Source organism: Apodemus sylvaticus, chromosome 7 (genome assembly GCF_947179515.1).
Source record: "Apodemus sylvaticus chromosome 7, mApoSyl1.1, whole genome shotgun sequence".
NCBI classification, from domain to species: Eukaryota; Metazoa; Chordata; class Mammalia; order Rodentia; family Muridae; genus Apodemus; species Apodemus sylvaticus.
Window position 1 is genome coordinate 10244926 of NC_067478.1, and position 14879 is coordinate 10259804.

At 42.9% G+C, this 14879-nt stretch overlaps 1 protein-coding gene across 2 annotated transcripts in view; it reads left to right on the plus strand.

Annotated features, from left to right (window-relative positions):
- Positions 1 to 13796, plus strand: part of Pdcd6ip (programmed cell death 6 interacting protein) — a 56135-nt gene extending 42339 nt beyond the window's left edge. For both annotated transcript variants that reach the window (XM_052187088.1, XM_052187089.1), the window contains exons 13-18: positions 3347 to 3595; positions 4740 to 4874; positions 5869 to 5963; positions 8433 to 8556; positions 9399 to 9598; positions 10441 to 13796. In XM_052187088.1, the coding sequence (XP_052043048.1) occupies positions 3347 to 3595; positions 4740 to 4874; positions 5869 to 5963; positions 8433 to 8556; positions 9399 to 9598; positions 10441 to 10615 (978 nt within the window). In that variant the 3' untranslated portion in view covers positions 10616 to 13796. The remainder of the gene's footprint in view (positions 1 to 3346; positions 3596 to 4739; positions 4875 to 5868; positions 5964 to 8432; positions 8557 to 9398; positions 9599 to 10440) is intronic.
- Positions 13797 to 14879: the final 1083 nt, after the last annotated feature.

The following is a 14879-nucleotide window of genomic DNA, read 5'->3' on the forward strand; positions in this document are numbered from 1 at the left end:
ACCCCAGGAGTTTTGTACGTTTATATTTTCTTTAAGGACTTTCCACCCAACCATGCCTTTTCCGTGTCTCAGATCCCAGCCGCTCCTCCGTCCTTGCTGTTTCAGTCTGTTGTCTGCTTGCCAAGTGAAGGGAGCCACTAACTGGAGTGGTAATTAACATAATTAAGACAATAACTCAGGACGATGTCCCACATTTGATGGAACAGTAACTGCTGGCAGCTTAATTTTTGTTTGTTTGTTTGTTTGTTTGTTTGTTTGTTTTTCCAGACAGGGTTTCTTTGTGTAGCCCTGGCTGTCTTGGAACTCACTCTGTAGATCAGGCTGGCCTCGAACTCAGAAATCCACCTGCCTCTGCCTCCCAAATGCTGGGATTAAGGGCATGTGGCACCATTGCCTGGCGGCAGCTTAATTTAATAAAGTAATTCAAGCAGTTGCATTTAAAAGCTGATTATAAGCAGATGTAGTAGTAATGATAAACTTAAACCCATAATATCAGCACTAGGAGACTTAACTGGAGGGTAGAGAGTTCAAAGCCATCCTGGATTACATAATGAGACCCTGTTAAGAAAAAGTAATAATGGCAGCTACTTGAAAGAAAGAAATAAATTCATCAGAATTTTCTGTATTTTTATATGATAATCAATGTGTAAGCCTCAAATTTGAGTTTATAAGATTATTTAGGCAGTGTTTTTTTTAAATTTGGTTATATTGGTCATTCATCTGTGCAAGCAGTTTAATCCATTTTTCTCATCCACTTTGATAAACTTAGGGCAGTATCACACAGTCTGAACTATAGTTAAGCTAGTGTAGGCGCCCATTAATTACCAGGCTAGAACAGAGGCCCCTGTGACACAGGGAGCATCTTGGTGGTTCCCTTTCACATACTCATAAGTCAGTTTAAAATGATATATTTTTCAGAGACTTAGAACCATGACATTTTGAAATAGCACAAGACTTGTTAAGTGTAGGAACGTACTCATTATCTCCATGATTAAAAAGCGATGTGCACGAAAACCAGGAGGTAGGCAGGCTTTAGCTATGAATAGAGCTGGTTTTAGACTTTCTTAGAAACCTTAGGGCTCTTCCTTCATTCTTCACCGCTTGTATGCAGTTCCTCACTGGGGAGGAACCTGTGTCCATGTGTGACCCTTCCATCAGCTCTTCCTGGCCGCTTACTAGTGGGGTGATTCTCACCGCCTTTTAGGCCTGCTGTTTGGTGAGAGGATCTAAGTTTAGGTTTCTATGCTGTGTCCGAGGCACACAGTTTGTCTTCAGACAGTGTGTTCCAGCTGTGGGTCCTAGTTTCTTCGCCCTTCTACAGATTTCCTTTTTTCTACACTTAGTTTCATTTTTGGCTGATGAGATGTGGGAACCAGGATGAGGAGAGAGTGGGGGAGGCAGAATCATGAACCTGGGGAAACAGATTCCAGAGAACATCATCGAGGTGCAGATCTCCTGAACTGTGCGGCAGCAGGCATTTTTATACAGCCTTTGGACCGATGGGGGGAGCTCTGGAGTAACCAACCATCCCAGTGGCCTTATAGAGAGGTGGCAGGCAGTCAGCACCTGAGAGGATTTCCATAGAAACAGGGAAGCAGCCATTGCCTTGTTCTGGGCCCATTCTGAGGTTCCACTACTTTGCTAGGATCCCCTATTTTATGTCACTCAGTATGGCAGGGGATGTGGGCAGTTAGACTGTTGGAGTGGTGGGGAGGCCTCCCCTGCTGTCCATGAGCCCCATCTGCTATGAGATCCAAGGATGGAACCACTTCTCCTTTCCTCCCTCATTCATTCTGAGTTTTTTGTTAGCCATATAGTTTGTATACAGATTTAAAATAAACTTAGTCCGTTATCAACTTAAATGTGCTAATAGAAAATTAAGTAACTTTTTTATTTTTTATTTTTTTGTGGTTCGTGCGTGTGTTCGAGCACACATGCATGAACAAACACTGAGGTCAGAGATTGCCACTGAATGTCTTCCTCTAGCATTTCTTCTCAGTTTTTGAAACAGGATCTTGCTGGGCAGTGGTGACGCTTACCTGCAATCCCAGCACTCTGGGAGGCAGAGGCAGGCGGATTTCTGAGTTTGAGGCCAGCCTGGACTACAGAGTGAGTTCCAGGACAGCCAGGGCTACACAGAGAAACCCTGTCTAGAAAAAAAAAACAAATAAAAACAACAACAACAACAACAACAACAAAGAAACAGGATCTTGCAGTAAATCTGGAGCTTGATGCTGTCTCGATTGACTGTCAGGCCTGTGAGTCCCCATGTTCCTCCTGCTCCTCTTCACTTCCTTCCCCCCCACCCCCCCCAGCCCCCAGGTTGGGGAGAGTAGGTGGAGAGTGGTCGCAGGCTGATCTACTGCTTTTAGCCTTACAAACCAAACCAAACCAAACCAAACCAAACCAAACCAAACCAAACCATGGGTACTGGGGCTCCAGGCTCAGGCTCTAGTGTTTACCCACTGAGCCATCTCCCCAGCCTCCCGATGTATAGATTGTCTAACATTTTAAAGTTTTAAACCTTACTTCACCAAAATTATGGCACATAATTAAAGACGTAAGTTTAAATTCACTAAATAAATAGGACTGTAAGTCCTGATCTGTTTCGTATTGCTTTTTTATCTGTCTGAGTGTGTAGATTTCTAAGCCTCTCTGTAGTTCAGAATGTTTGCAAGGTTTGCAGTTATACCATAAAGCTCAGGTGCCAGGCTGCAAAGTGGGCTCGGCCAGCCTTGTGCTGGGCGTTACAAACCTTGAGTACCAGGGAGTAGTGGGTGCGTGGTGTAGGTGCTCTGCCTTCTGCAGGGAATTCTGTGGAACACTTCATATGGGTCACCATGGTCTTTACAGTGCTCCTAACAAAGGACTGTTCCCATCTTTCAGTGGACCTTTCCAGGAGCTCACCTGTCCCGTCTATCATTCTGACTGCTGGTACCCAGTGCTGAAGTAGTTTTCTTCCTCTCCCCTTCCCCTTCTTCCCCTTCTTCTTTTCCTTCCCCCTTCTTCCCCTTCCCCTCTCCCTGCTCCTTTTGAGACAAGCTCTCTCTCTGTGTAGCCTTGGCTGGCCTGGAACTTATGTAGTTTAGGTTGGCCTGAACTCAATAGTTATCCATCTGCCTCTGCCTCCCAATGCTTGGATTAAAGGAGAGTAACACCAAGCCTAGTTTAAAATATTTTCTTTGAAGTAGCTATTTGATAGGCCCATTTGTTTTCAATAGTAAAGTATTGTGTTTTGAATATATAAAAAATGTTCAGAACCCTGTCCTCAGGGATTGCATTCCTCAGCCTGAACCTTGGTCCCAGGGTTGCTCTGCCACTGACCATGTATGTGTTTGTTGTTTAGGTTGTAAATGTCTTAAAATCCTTACTATCAAATCTTGATGAAATAAAGAAGGAAAGAGAGGGTCTTGAGAATGACCTGAAGTCAGTGAATTTTGATATGACAAGCAAGTTTTTGACAGCTCTGGCCCAAGATGGCGTGATAAATGAGGAGGCTCTTTCTGTCACTGAGCTGGATCGGATCTATGGTGGTCTAACAAGTAAAGTTCAAGAGTCTCTGAAGAAGCAGGAGGGACTTCTAAAAAATATACAGGTAAGTTTATTTTTTTAATAGGAGGTGTATGCCAGCCTGTGACCATTGAAAATTGTAAAAATGAAGAATTCACAGAGTAGAAGATGGTATATCTGTAGAGTTTACAAAAATAAAGGTCCTTTTTAGCCCAGGCTGGCCTAGACAGAACTCACTGTCACTGTGCCTTAGGCAGGATGCAAACCTGCCATCTTTGTGTGTCTGGGGTTCAGAGCAGTGTGCACGCCCAAGGGCCAGGCATCTCTAGGGTAGGTTGTCGTCACCTGATGTGAGCTGAGGCCCTACGCTCAGTCCCCTGCACTAGAAACAAAGCCACCTCTGACTAGGGTGCTGCTTCCTGGTTAGAAGGCCTTGTTACTTCAGACAAGGGTTTTCCAAATCATTTGTAGTATTTCCTTTTTAATTTTCTTGCTATGCATAGGGAAGAGTCAAAATTAGTTGAAATCATCAGTGCTTACAGAATTAACTGACTAATACATAATAAGACTTTAGCTACACATTTACACAAGTTTATACTAACAGGACTTGAGACTGCGCCTTTTTATATGAGTGCAGAATTCTATAGTGGTATAAAGTGTTCTAAAGTAAACAGCTTTTATCTGAGTGTTTTTTCGTTATAGAATGATAGAAACTGTTAACTTACTGATTATGTTTTGATATTTATTGGAGTTGTGAGATTTTACTTAAAGTCAAAGCAGTGTACTGGCATAAAACAAATTCCAGATGTTTCTTGTCAATTTGCATATCTGCAATCCTGATTTCCTAATTGGAAAAGAGATGAGGACATTTGTGGTTATATTCTTGTTCTTTGAGAGGCTCAGTAGTTTTAGAGAGCTGCTTGCCTCTGCCTCCCCCAGTGTTGAGATTAAAGGCACATGCCCTACACCCATTCCTGTTACAAATCAAGATGGCTCGGGATAAAGGTGCATGTCACCAATCCTGATGACCTGAGTTCAATCCTTGGGACCCATGTGGTGGAAGGCGAGAACCAACTCTCTGACCTCCTGATGTGTACTGTGGCATATGTACATTTGAGCACATACATGTGTATTCTATAAGTAATAAATGAAAAATTAAAAAGTATTTCAAGCTGAATTAAATTTATTCATAAATATACATTTTGTTTGTTTGTTTGTTTTTTACAAAGGTCTCACACCAGGAATTCTCCAAAATGAAGCAGTCTAACAATGAGGCCAACTTGAGAGAAGAAGTTCTGAAGAACCTAGCAACTGCGTATGACAACTTTGTTGAGCTTGTAGCTAACTTGAAGGAGGGCACAAAGGTATGTGTGCGCATGAGAGACTAGAGCTGCTAAGTACAGATGGGAAAGGAGCGGCTGCTGCGGGTATTCCCGAGCGGCCAAGCTTTGTGCTGTTGATTTGAGTTTAGTGCCTTCTCCTTCTGTCGAGCTTGTAGAGGGAGAACTTTTAGTGGAGGCAGCAGCGTCTTAACTGCTGAATAAACCCTGAAGAATAAACTTTGTAGAGAAGGGACAGGTGAATTGCAGGTAGCAGGAATCAGAGCTGTCAGAAGCCAGTAAGACATCTGAAGGGGTAGTTGGGGCTGACGTGTGGTGGAAGGAGACACACGGCTGTGATCTTCTGTGCTGGTGGTGTGGTGAGGGCAGACTTGGGCCTGCCTGAGAGCAAAGGTAAGTTCTACCTGAGTGCTTTCTTTGCTTTGCCCTTTAAGGGGTTAGAGAAAGGCTTTTTTATATTTCTGATTATTTTGCTTTTGAGACAAGTGATTTTTAAATTTTTCAGATGCAAAGTTCCTTTTGGTTCTTAACTCTGTAATGGTCACTGAGTACAGTTGTCTTGGATGAGATGCAGTGGTTATCCTCAGCAGTCCTTTGAATAGATGGCCCCAGGAAGCCTTGGGGTAGTGACAGTGTGGTGGCGTTCACTGGGGCTCAGTGCTCTGTTCAAGCAGATGACTGAGGGAGTCTTGCACATTGCCCTTCGTGAGCCTGCATTGAAGTCAGCGCACAGGGTTCTGTTTAAGGATTGGGAACATGTTCAGTGATAAAACTTTTAACTTACTGGTTTTTAATGTTTAGTGTCAGTATTCTACAAACATCATCTCATTAGTTTTATTTTCCTTACCAATCTTAGGACATATTTAGGACTATGCTACTTGATTGATTGTAAGAATGCTTCTCATGGAGTGATTTCAGCTTTTAGTTTCAGCAGCATTGATAAATTATTATTAGATTGTATTTCCCCCAGATTAAAATTGCTTTTTACTTATTATTTGTATTTGTTCTTTGCTTATAGTTTTACAATGAGCTGACTGAAATCCTGGTCAGGTTCCAGAACAAATGCAGTGATATAGTGTTCGCACGGAAGACGGAAAGAGATGAGCTCTTGAAGTGAGTTTGTTTTGTGTATCAGATGGTGCGCGGAGCTGTGTCCTTGTGTTTGGTGAGCGTGCAGATGCAGCAGTTGCCCTTCTCCTCTGAGCGTCTCACAGAGTCATAGGACATCTTGATCTGGGATGAAAGAACGAAAAGGGGCAGAAAACCAGGCTGAGGAAGTACAGTGGGGTGCAGAGGGTAAAGGCTCAGGTGTATTACCCTGCGGAAGGTGAACAGTTCAGAAGATAGCACTGCCCCTTCATCAGGAGCCACTGCGAAAGGGGCCTGGGATGGAGGACGACACAGCCAGTAACCCAGAGAAAGCTGGGCCGTATTCACACAGATACTGTGTTCATAATGTGAATAACAGGACATGATTTAGGAACTGTTGACTGACACCTCTAACCAAGGGGAGAAATTCATGCCTGGTACTGGACTTCTCATTTGCTTATCAGAACACTATCCCGTGTAGTGGGATCTCAATTAAGTCTACACACATACACATGTGTGCGCACATACACACACTTTCTCTCTCCCTCTCTCTCTCTCTCTCTCTCTCTCTCTCTCTCACACACACACACACACACACATAATATATATATACACACACACATATATTTACACACACACACCCACCCACATATATATATATGCATTCACATATAGATATATATCTCCACATATCTCTATATATTTAGGAACTTTATAAAATTGTATGTTTCTGGATGGCTCTTTGAAATATCCTTAGTGTTTGGTTATCCCTCCCCCAAGCCTTCCTCCGCCTCACCCTCCTTCCTGTTGTCCTCCCTCCTTCTATCTCTCTTTTTATTCTCCTTTCCTTTGTTGCCTGTGTTCTGTATCCATACCTCCCTTCAGATCTTTCATCTCTCCCCCTGGTAGCCCCTTTGTAGTTCCCTGCCTTGTGCAGGGGTTCCACGTGAACACACAAATCTAAAGTGGGTGAGAACACTCAACATTGGTCTTTCTGGATCTAGGTGACCACGATCAGTGTAATTAATTATCCAATTATGACCATTTGCCTTCAGATTTCCTAATTTTACTGTTAATTGAAATGTTTTAATTAAAGGCAGAACATTTGAAAGGATTGAATGTTTTTTGCTTTTACTTCAATTTCTTTTCACAGTTTACTTTTTGTGTTGTACATTATTGACCTGTGACTTCATAGTTTTTGATTTACAGTACTAGTAAGGCATAGGAAATTCTCATTTGCCTATGAATATGCTAATTACTGGAGTTTATTAAGGGGGGAATCTTATGATAAGTAAGCCTTTGTAGTATATGTATATATTTTAGATCTTTCAAAGTCTGACCTTTAGAATATTATTACTGACTAAAAACTTCCCATTTGTAAGTAGTGTTTCCTTACATTAAGTGCCTACATCGACTTCTTTCACTGAAGAATATTCCTCTAATACATGTTTCACCCTTTGTGAGAGTAAGGGTGTGAGTGGCAGGCAGGAGGGGTGGTTGTGATAAGGGTGACTGTGGCTTCAGGACTGCTATTCCTCCTGTAGCTATTGATCATGCCCTAAGAAGCTGATGGCCACCGTATGTCACTGAGTATAGGCCTTGGGGTTTAGTGAGATTTTTGAAGTTAATTCCAATTTACTGAACAGACTTTAGATTTGAAGAGACTTTAAATCTGTCATTTAATACTTCTGTGTTTTGATGTCTTTTCAGTAATGTATCTTTTGTGAATTTACCCTGGTGACAAAGTACCTCATTAACAGAGTACCTCAGTGATAGATTGATTACCCTAGTGACAGAGTACCCCAGTGACATAGTACCTCAGTGACATAGTACCTAAGTGACATTGTGCCCTAGTGACAGATGACCCTAGTGACAGATTACCCTAGTGACATTGTTATATTATCGTTGAACATAAAATAGTTCAGTGCCATGTGTTTAAATAATAGGTTAAGAGTTGTTCTAGAAATTTACATGATGATTTGCATAATTAGCTCCCATCTTTGTTTTAATCCTTTGTTTTTTGTTTGAAAGAGGCTTTCTGCTACATAGCCAGGGCTACGCCTAGACTGTGCTCTTTCTGCTTCGATCCCTGGTTCTGGGATTTATTTTGTTTGGACACTGATGTCATATCATGATTGAAATGTTAGCCAGGTGACTGAATGGACTGTAGTTTTTTTGTTTTGTAATTACCTCTTATTAGACAAGAAGCAGTCTTCTCAGAAGGCTGTTTGTCTAGTTAATACATTCCATATTTGAGTTGTAACTAAGATGTCTGAAAAATCTACCCTCTTTGCTAGTTTTTTAGGAATATTAGGCTATAACCTTGTTTAGCTGCAGGAATAAAGACTTACTTTCTAGGCAAGACTGAAAACACATTCTGGAATACTGTCATTATTTGGAGGCACTTTCTACTTCATGTGTGAAGAAAAACAAACAAACAATGGCCTAGGTGTTGTTTTCATGGTGCCAATCTAACCCCCTGTCTTTCACAAGGGATCTGCAGCAGAGCATTGCCAGAGAGCCCAGCGCTCCTTCAATCCCTCCCCCAGCCTATCAGTCCTCTCCAGCAGGGGGGCACGCGACAGCTCCTCCAACTCCAGCCCCGAGAACCATGCCGGTGAGTAGGCCCAGTCTTCTGCAGCTGGTCAGCTCTGAAGGAAGGCTGCAGTGAGGAGACCGGTGGCCTCCACCTCTGACCAGGCCTGACCTCTGATGCCTGCAGTGTAAACCCAGCAGTGCTCATGGATCCTCTGAGTGAAACGTTAGAACGTTAGGACAGACTTTCTCTCACAAATGAATGGAGCGATGGAGACTGATGCTCAGCCCTGTCGCCAGAAATGGCTAGACAGACCTTTTAAAGCAGGGATGTGGGCTCGGCCGTTTTCCAGGCATCTGAAGGCAGGAGGGAGGGAATTGTCGGTGAGAGTAAACAGTTCATTATGGTTTTTGTGGCATGAACCTTGATTCAAATTTGGTTCACAAAAGCAGCCACAGAGCCCTTTCTTTCAGGTGACTAGGGAATCTTGGCTCTGACTGGGTGACTGCTAGGTGACCGTGCTGAGGGTTGCTGTCTGCTGGTGGTGTGAAGCTAGCAGCTTCAGATGGTTTCACAGAAGCATAGGAGATAAAGTAGTGTTAGCAGTCGCTGAATTTCGAGGCTACACATGTGACTGAGAATTTTAAAAGTGTTCACAGGTTTGAAGACTTTTGTAAAAAGAATTTGGGGCCTGACAGAAGGTCCAGGAATGTGTCTGACTGTTGGTGGAGGCAGCATGTGACTAGACATCAGCACCAGGAAGAACACTGGCTCTTGAGAGTTGGAGAGAGAGCCTTCTGCTCAGCCGCGTTCTAGTGCAGGAAGCTGGTGTTAGGAGTGGCAGGTGATCAGGAGTGTCCGCCTGAATGTTGATGGCTCTTTGACACTCACACGTCACATCCTGTCACTGCTATCTCTTCCAGCCTGCTAAGCCCCAGCCTCCAGCCCGGCCTCCACCTCCTGTGCTTCCTGCAAACCGAGTTCCTCCTCCTCCTCCTGCTGCTGCTGCTGCTGCTCCTGCAGGTGTGGGGACTGCTTCAGCAGCGCCACCACAGACCCCTGGCTCGGCTCCCACTCCGCAGGCTCAGGGACCACCGTACCCTACCTATCCAGGATATCCCGGGTAAGGCAGTGGCCCTCTGGGTCATCAAGGAGTGAGTAATTTCTAGCTGTGATTAATCTTTAATGGCAGGTTTGTCCCTTCTTTCAACACAGGTCTCATGAATTAGCTATGTTGTCAACTTGCCCAGAAATTAAAGATCATGTTATAATTACTTGTTTGAGTAGCTGAATAGCTATTTACTAGGTGTCTAAGATATATATTTTTATTTTTTGCATCTTGAATTTATATAAGTATATCTCTTTTGTTTGAAATTCAGTATATATTTCATGGCCGCCCTTATTTATGTGAAGCAAAGACAGTAAGGCCTTGTTTATATACTGATACTTGGAAATCTCAGTATCTAATAAACTGATGAATAGAAAATTAGTCATAGGATGCATTCAAAGGTTAACCTTGTTCAGGGGATCATTCATTTGTTCATCTGTCTGTCAATTCATTCATTCATTCATTCATTCATTCATTCATTCATTCATTCATGGATGGTTCTATCCTGGAAGAGCAACCAGATCTCTGAACTACTATGCTATTTCTTTAGCTACACAGGAACATATTTAGAGAACTAGATTGCCTCATTAAAACAAACTGTCTCTTTTTTATTCTTCCTTTAGTAGTTGGATTCAACATTATTATTTTCTGGGTAGTATTAAAAGTGCTATATTCTTTTTAATTAATAGTAGGAATGCTTTTTTTCTGTGTATCTTGGAATAAGACCTTTGCCTCAATCCCTTTCTCCTGAAGAATAAAAATAAAGGAAAGAGATTCTTGTCGTTAAAGCAGTGACTGTGAGGCACTCTGTAGGGTCTGCTTATCAACCCAGTGTCTTGTTTTCTTCTCGCCGTCAGGTATTGCCAAATGCCCATGCCTATGGGCTACAACCCCTACGCATATGGCCAGTACAACATGCCGTACCCACCGGTGTATCACCAGAGCCCCGGACAGGCTCCATACCCAGGACCCCAGCAGCCTACCTACCCCTTCCCTCAGCCCCCGCAGCAGTCCTACTACCCACAGCAGTAACGCTGCCCCGTGCTGCTGGTTCAGATCAGAGCGACAGGACAGCAGCTGCCACCAGCTCTAAGCCACGCCCTGGCCACTCGAGAGTATCTTGCTCTACTGATTGCTGTGGATGATTTCTGTCTGTGGCTAAAAGCCGAAGGCTGGGCCCCACCTCCACATTTGATCGCACTCGTGAGATTCTGCTGCTGTTGCAGTATAAACGCTAGCTATAATAGCATTTGAAAAAATTTACAGTTCGTAAAACGCTGAAAATGAGAAATTAAACCTGCAAGTGAAACATTTGAAATTAGCATACTTTATAAGATGCGGTTGGGACAAAGATGGCTTAAGTACTGATATTTAAGGAAAAAGTTCTTTTTCTCTTTTGGTTTATTGATTTAGCTTAATTTCTATTATGATATTTTGCATAATCAAGGCATTGTAAATCTTATAATTTAAAAATAAATTACTTACGAACAGTTGTCATTGTTATGTTTTGTCATTAATTCTCACTGCTGTCTAATTCCTTTCTGGTATTAGCCTCTCCTTTTGTATGTTCACAGGCTCCATGTGCTGTGTTGAAATGCGTGAGCAGTCAGGTTAGCGGTCAGGCGAGGGCCGCTCTGCGGAGCTGAGGAGCCCGAGCTCATCTTCGTCCGCTCCTCAGTCGGCTCAGGTTGACGTTGGCTTTAAGGTCCTTTAAAGTGGAAGACACACACAGTTGTTACCAAAGAGTCTTCAAATAAATAGAACATTTAAAACGTTTGTATTAATGTTTTATTGTGAGATCTTCCAAGAAAATGATGCAAATTCTGGTAATAATTCATTTCCCTGATCCATAATCTGGTTCAAAAGAGTAGTTTTAGCCATACAGCCTCAACTGATGTGGTAGAATCTGGAGAAAGTTCCCTGTGCCTTTCTAGTCCTCGGTTCCATCTATTCTTATCCTGTAATGTCTACTGCACAGTGTATTTGAACAGATCTTAACCCTTCTTTTAAAGTTTCTTCTTATTTTTTTTTTATTTCTTGTGGCTCCTGAAAGCCGAGGTTACTTTGTAATCCAGGGAGCGTACAGGACAATTGTTGGGACATGTGCCTAGTCCAGAATACGCCCGGTGCTGCGGAAGCCCTGTGACGGAGAGGAGCTGCATCCTGGACCAGGAGGTCACAGGCAGGAGCTGTCCTCACACGGCGGCTCTGCCCGTGTGAGGTTCTTTCCGACATGTGTACGATTTTCGATCTATGTTTCCTAAGTTCAATGCTGACATTGTCACCTTATCACCTCATTTAAATGATGCTGTCACCCAGTCCACCTTTGCTCTCATTGACAATTCAGGCCGATATCTCAAATGTAAGACTGGAGATATGATTGTAAAAGGGAGTAAGCTGGTTTAAATGTGTGTTATTTTAAAGCACTTTACTTTGTTGTTGTATGTAGAAAACACAGATGTGCTAATTCAGTATAAATCACTGATTGCCGGGAACATGGACATTGGCTTAAAGTCCGAGAGCTAAACCTCTGCAAAGTGTAGCAGGCGTTTCATTGCTCAGCCCCGTGCCCTGGGTTGTTCGCTGTATGAGACAGGTTTATTTGAGTCCTCTGTAAATGGCATTTGAATTTTATATTCTCCCCTCCCGAGTATCTTATAAGATATTCCCTGAGTTAGGGACTTCCCAGACTGCTAGTCTATTCCTTACTAACGCAAAGTAATCACCAAAAGAAGAAAAATAGAAAAAAGAAAAAGAAAAAAATGGCCTGAATATTCTCTTGGGGAAAGAGGGTTGGAGGTCTAAAGGGAAGGTAAGCGTATTAGAGAGCCTAAGGGCGGAAGGGTTAGGCCTGAGGCTATTTCCTCATGCCCCGGGCTATACCTGTAGGTCCCAGAGGACAGGCAGCATGGGAGGGCAGCCTTGCCCACTTGCTCAGCCCAGCTCCTGAGGGAAGCGCTGGCCAGGTCTCGCCCTTTAATGCTCAGAATGGTCTTTGGGTCTCAGGCTAGGTGCCATTAGCCTACAGTGCTAGCTTTGCCTTCTTGAGCCTATCCGGTTTGACTGGTGGGAAGCCTCCTCGTGTGTATTGTCCTTCCTAGGAAACTCGATGGATGGCGGCCCTCACCTGGTGGCTTTGTCAGCACATCCTAACCTGTGCTTGGCTGCCGTGCTCTTCAGAACGCACTGCAGAGGTTCGTCTGCACGATGGTTGTTTACTTGGAGGTAGAGGGTTCCACTCTGGCTCAAGCGTGGTATCCCATGTTTATAACCAGACTTTCTGCTACCTTCTTAAATGAAGGTACCTGCTCCCAAGCCATTTATGTTGACTCTAAGTCTCTTATGAAATGAATGGATTACCTGCCAACTACTGAAGCTTTGCTGAGACACCAGTCAGAAGACAGGGAAAGCCATCCAACTTGGATTTCCTGTCCCCAGAGATGGGTGGCTTGACTACTCAGTGTGGTGTCATTCTCTGAGATGGAGAACGATTTCTCTGTTCCTCAGTCCCTTTCTCAATTGAGAAAAGCAGTCACATCACACTGCACAGCAGCCAGACTCTGAGACCCTGAGTCTATACCCCAGCACCCTTGCAGTTACGTTCCCCAGTACAAGTGTGGAGGTGGCAGTTGTATCCCCACCTCTGTCCTAGCCAGCTACCTTTCTAGCCAAGACAGATAAGTGGGTTTTTATCCCTCAACTGAGATTTATAGTTTGTAAACATTCCTTTATATACATTTCCTAATTTCATGAACAGGATAAAATAGTAAACAGGCCTCAGTTTGCTAGCGGGAGTTTTTAAATCAATGACTAGTATGTTTTGAAGCCTTGCTGCAGCCCTGTGGCCTCTAAGACTTGTGCATCTAGTTGACTCATAGTGTAGAACCGGGCACAAGCTGGACAAACCTTTGCAAGAAAGTTAAAGTTACTGGTTTAAGTACAGACTTTAGAACTAAGTGGAAGAGCAAAGAAGGAAAATTATATTTTTAACAAAAGAGAATATTCAGGCTTTATTTCTGGTATGAAATTTATATTTTTTAGAAATATATCCTATATTATCACACCAGAGATTTTAGATTCCTTTCTGGTTACAAACATTGCTGGTAGTTGGATTATATTTTTATTGTATTCATTTCTCTTAGGGGGAAAATTGTAAAGAAACAAAAAGATACCGGATGAATGTATCCTAGAAATAAAAGTTGAAAGATTCTTACTTCTGTGGAGTATGAATTCTTATTTAAAGTGTTTCTCCTCGAGTTTCAGTTTCCATGACTGCCTTGGCAGCTGGTGGGTTGGGAAGCCACACCCTCTGCCTAGTGTACAAGACTGCAGAAGGACGCCTGTCAGCTTTTAACAGCTGTCCAGCTTGGGGCTTAATTGTTATGGGCAAACTGTGGTTCTCATTAATTAGCAATTTGGCTGCAGCTTTTCCAGACATGCATTTTCTTCTAGAGATCTTTTGTGGTCTAATTTTTGGGACAAGTCAACATGATTACTACTGTATTCATTTCATTGGAGAAGGGGTAATAACGTGTGTTCCTCTTCTCTCCCCTCCTTATTAATGCCTGTTGGTTATAAAAATAAATGCATGTAATGGCATTTCATTTATATATATATAAAGGGCTTGGATCATACCTCCCCCCCCCCCCATGTCTTTCCTCCAGGAACAAGGTTTAAGAGTCAAATTATCATCTCCTTTCTCTCTTCCTCTTTTGTGTCTTTTTATTTTTTTAGTTAGATTTTGCATATGAGCGACAACATGAATATTTATCTTTGTTTGATGTAATCTCCAGGTTCATTTTCCTGGGACACACTTTTACTGTTTGGCAGAATAGAGCTGTTGGTCTGTTGTTAGCACTCATGCTGACTCCATGATGTAGCCATTGTGAATGCTACCACAGTATGCATGGGTCCAGGCACTCCTTCACATGACTAGATCTCTTGACCATATACCTAGGAATGAGATGAGGGCATCAGATGGTGGTTCTATTTTTAGTTTCTTGAGTTCCTTTTTCACAGCACGTGGGCATTTACAGAAAGTTGAGCAGAAAGCAGGAGTTTCCATGCCCCTCCACCCAGCTTCTGTTAACATTTTGCATGGTTCATTGACCAAATGAATGAATCAATATACATTAACTGAAGTTCATATTTCCCATTAAGGCCCATTTCTGCACTGAAAGTTTTGCCAGAAGCATATGTATCCATTCAAGTCCCTGTGTGCCAGCTACTGCCCCTCCCTCTGTAACTCCTAGTGACCACTGGTCTTCACACTGTCTCTCTAGTGTTGCCTTTTCCA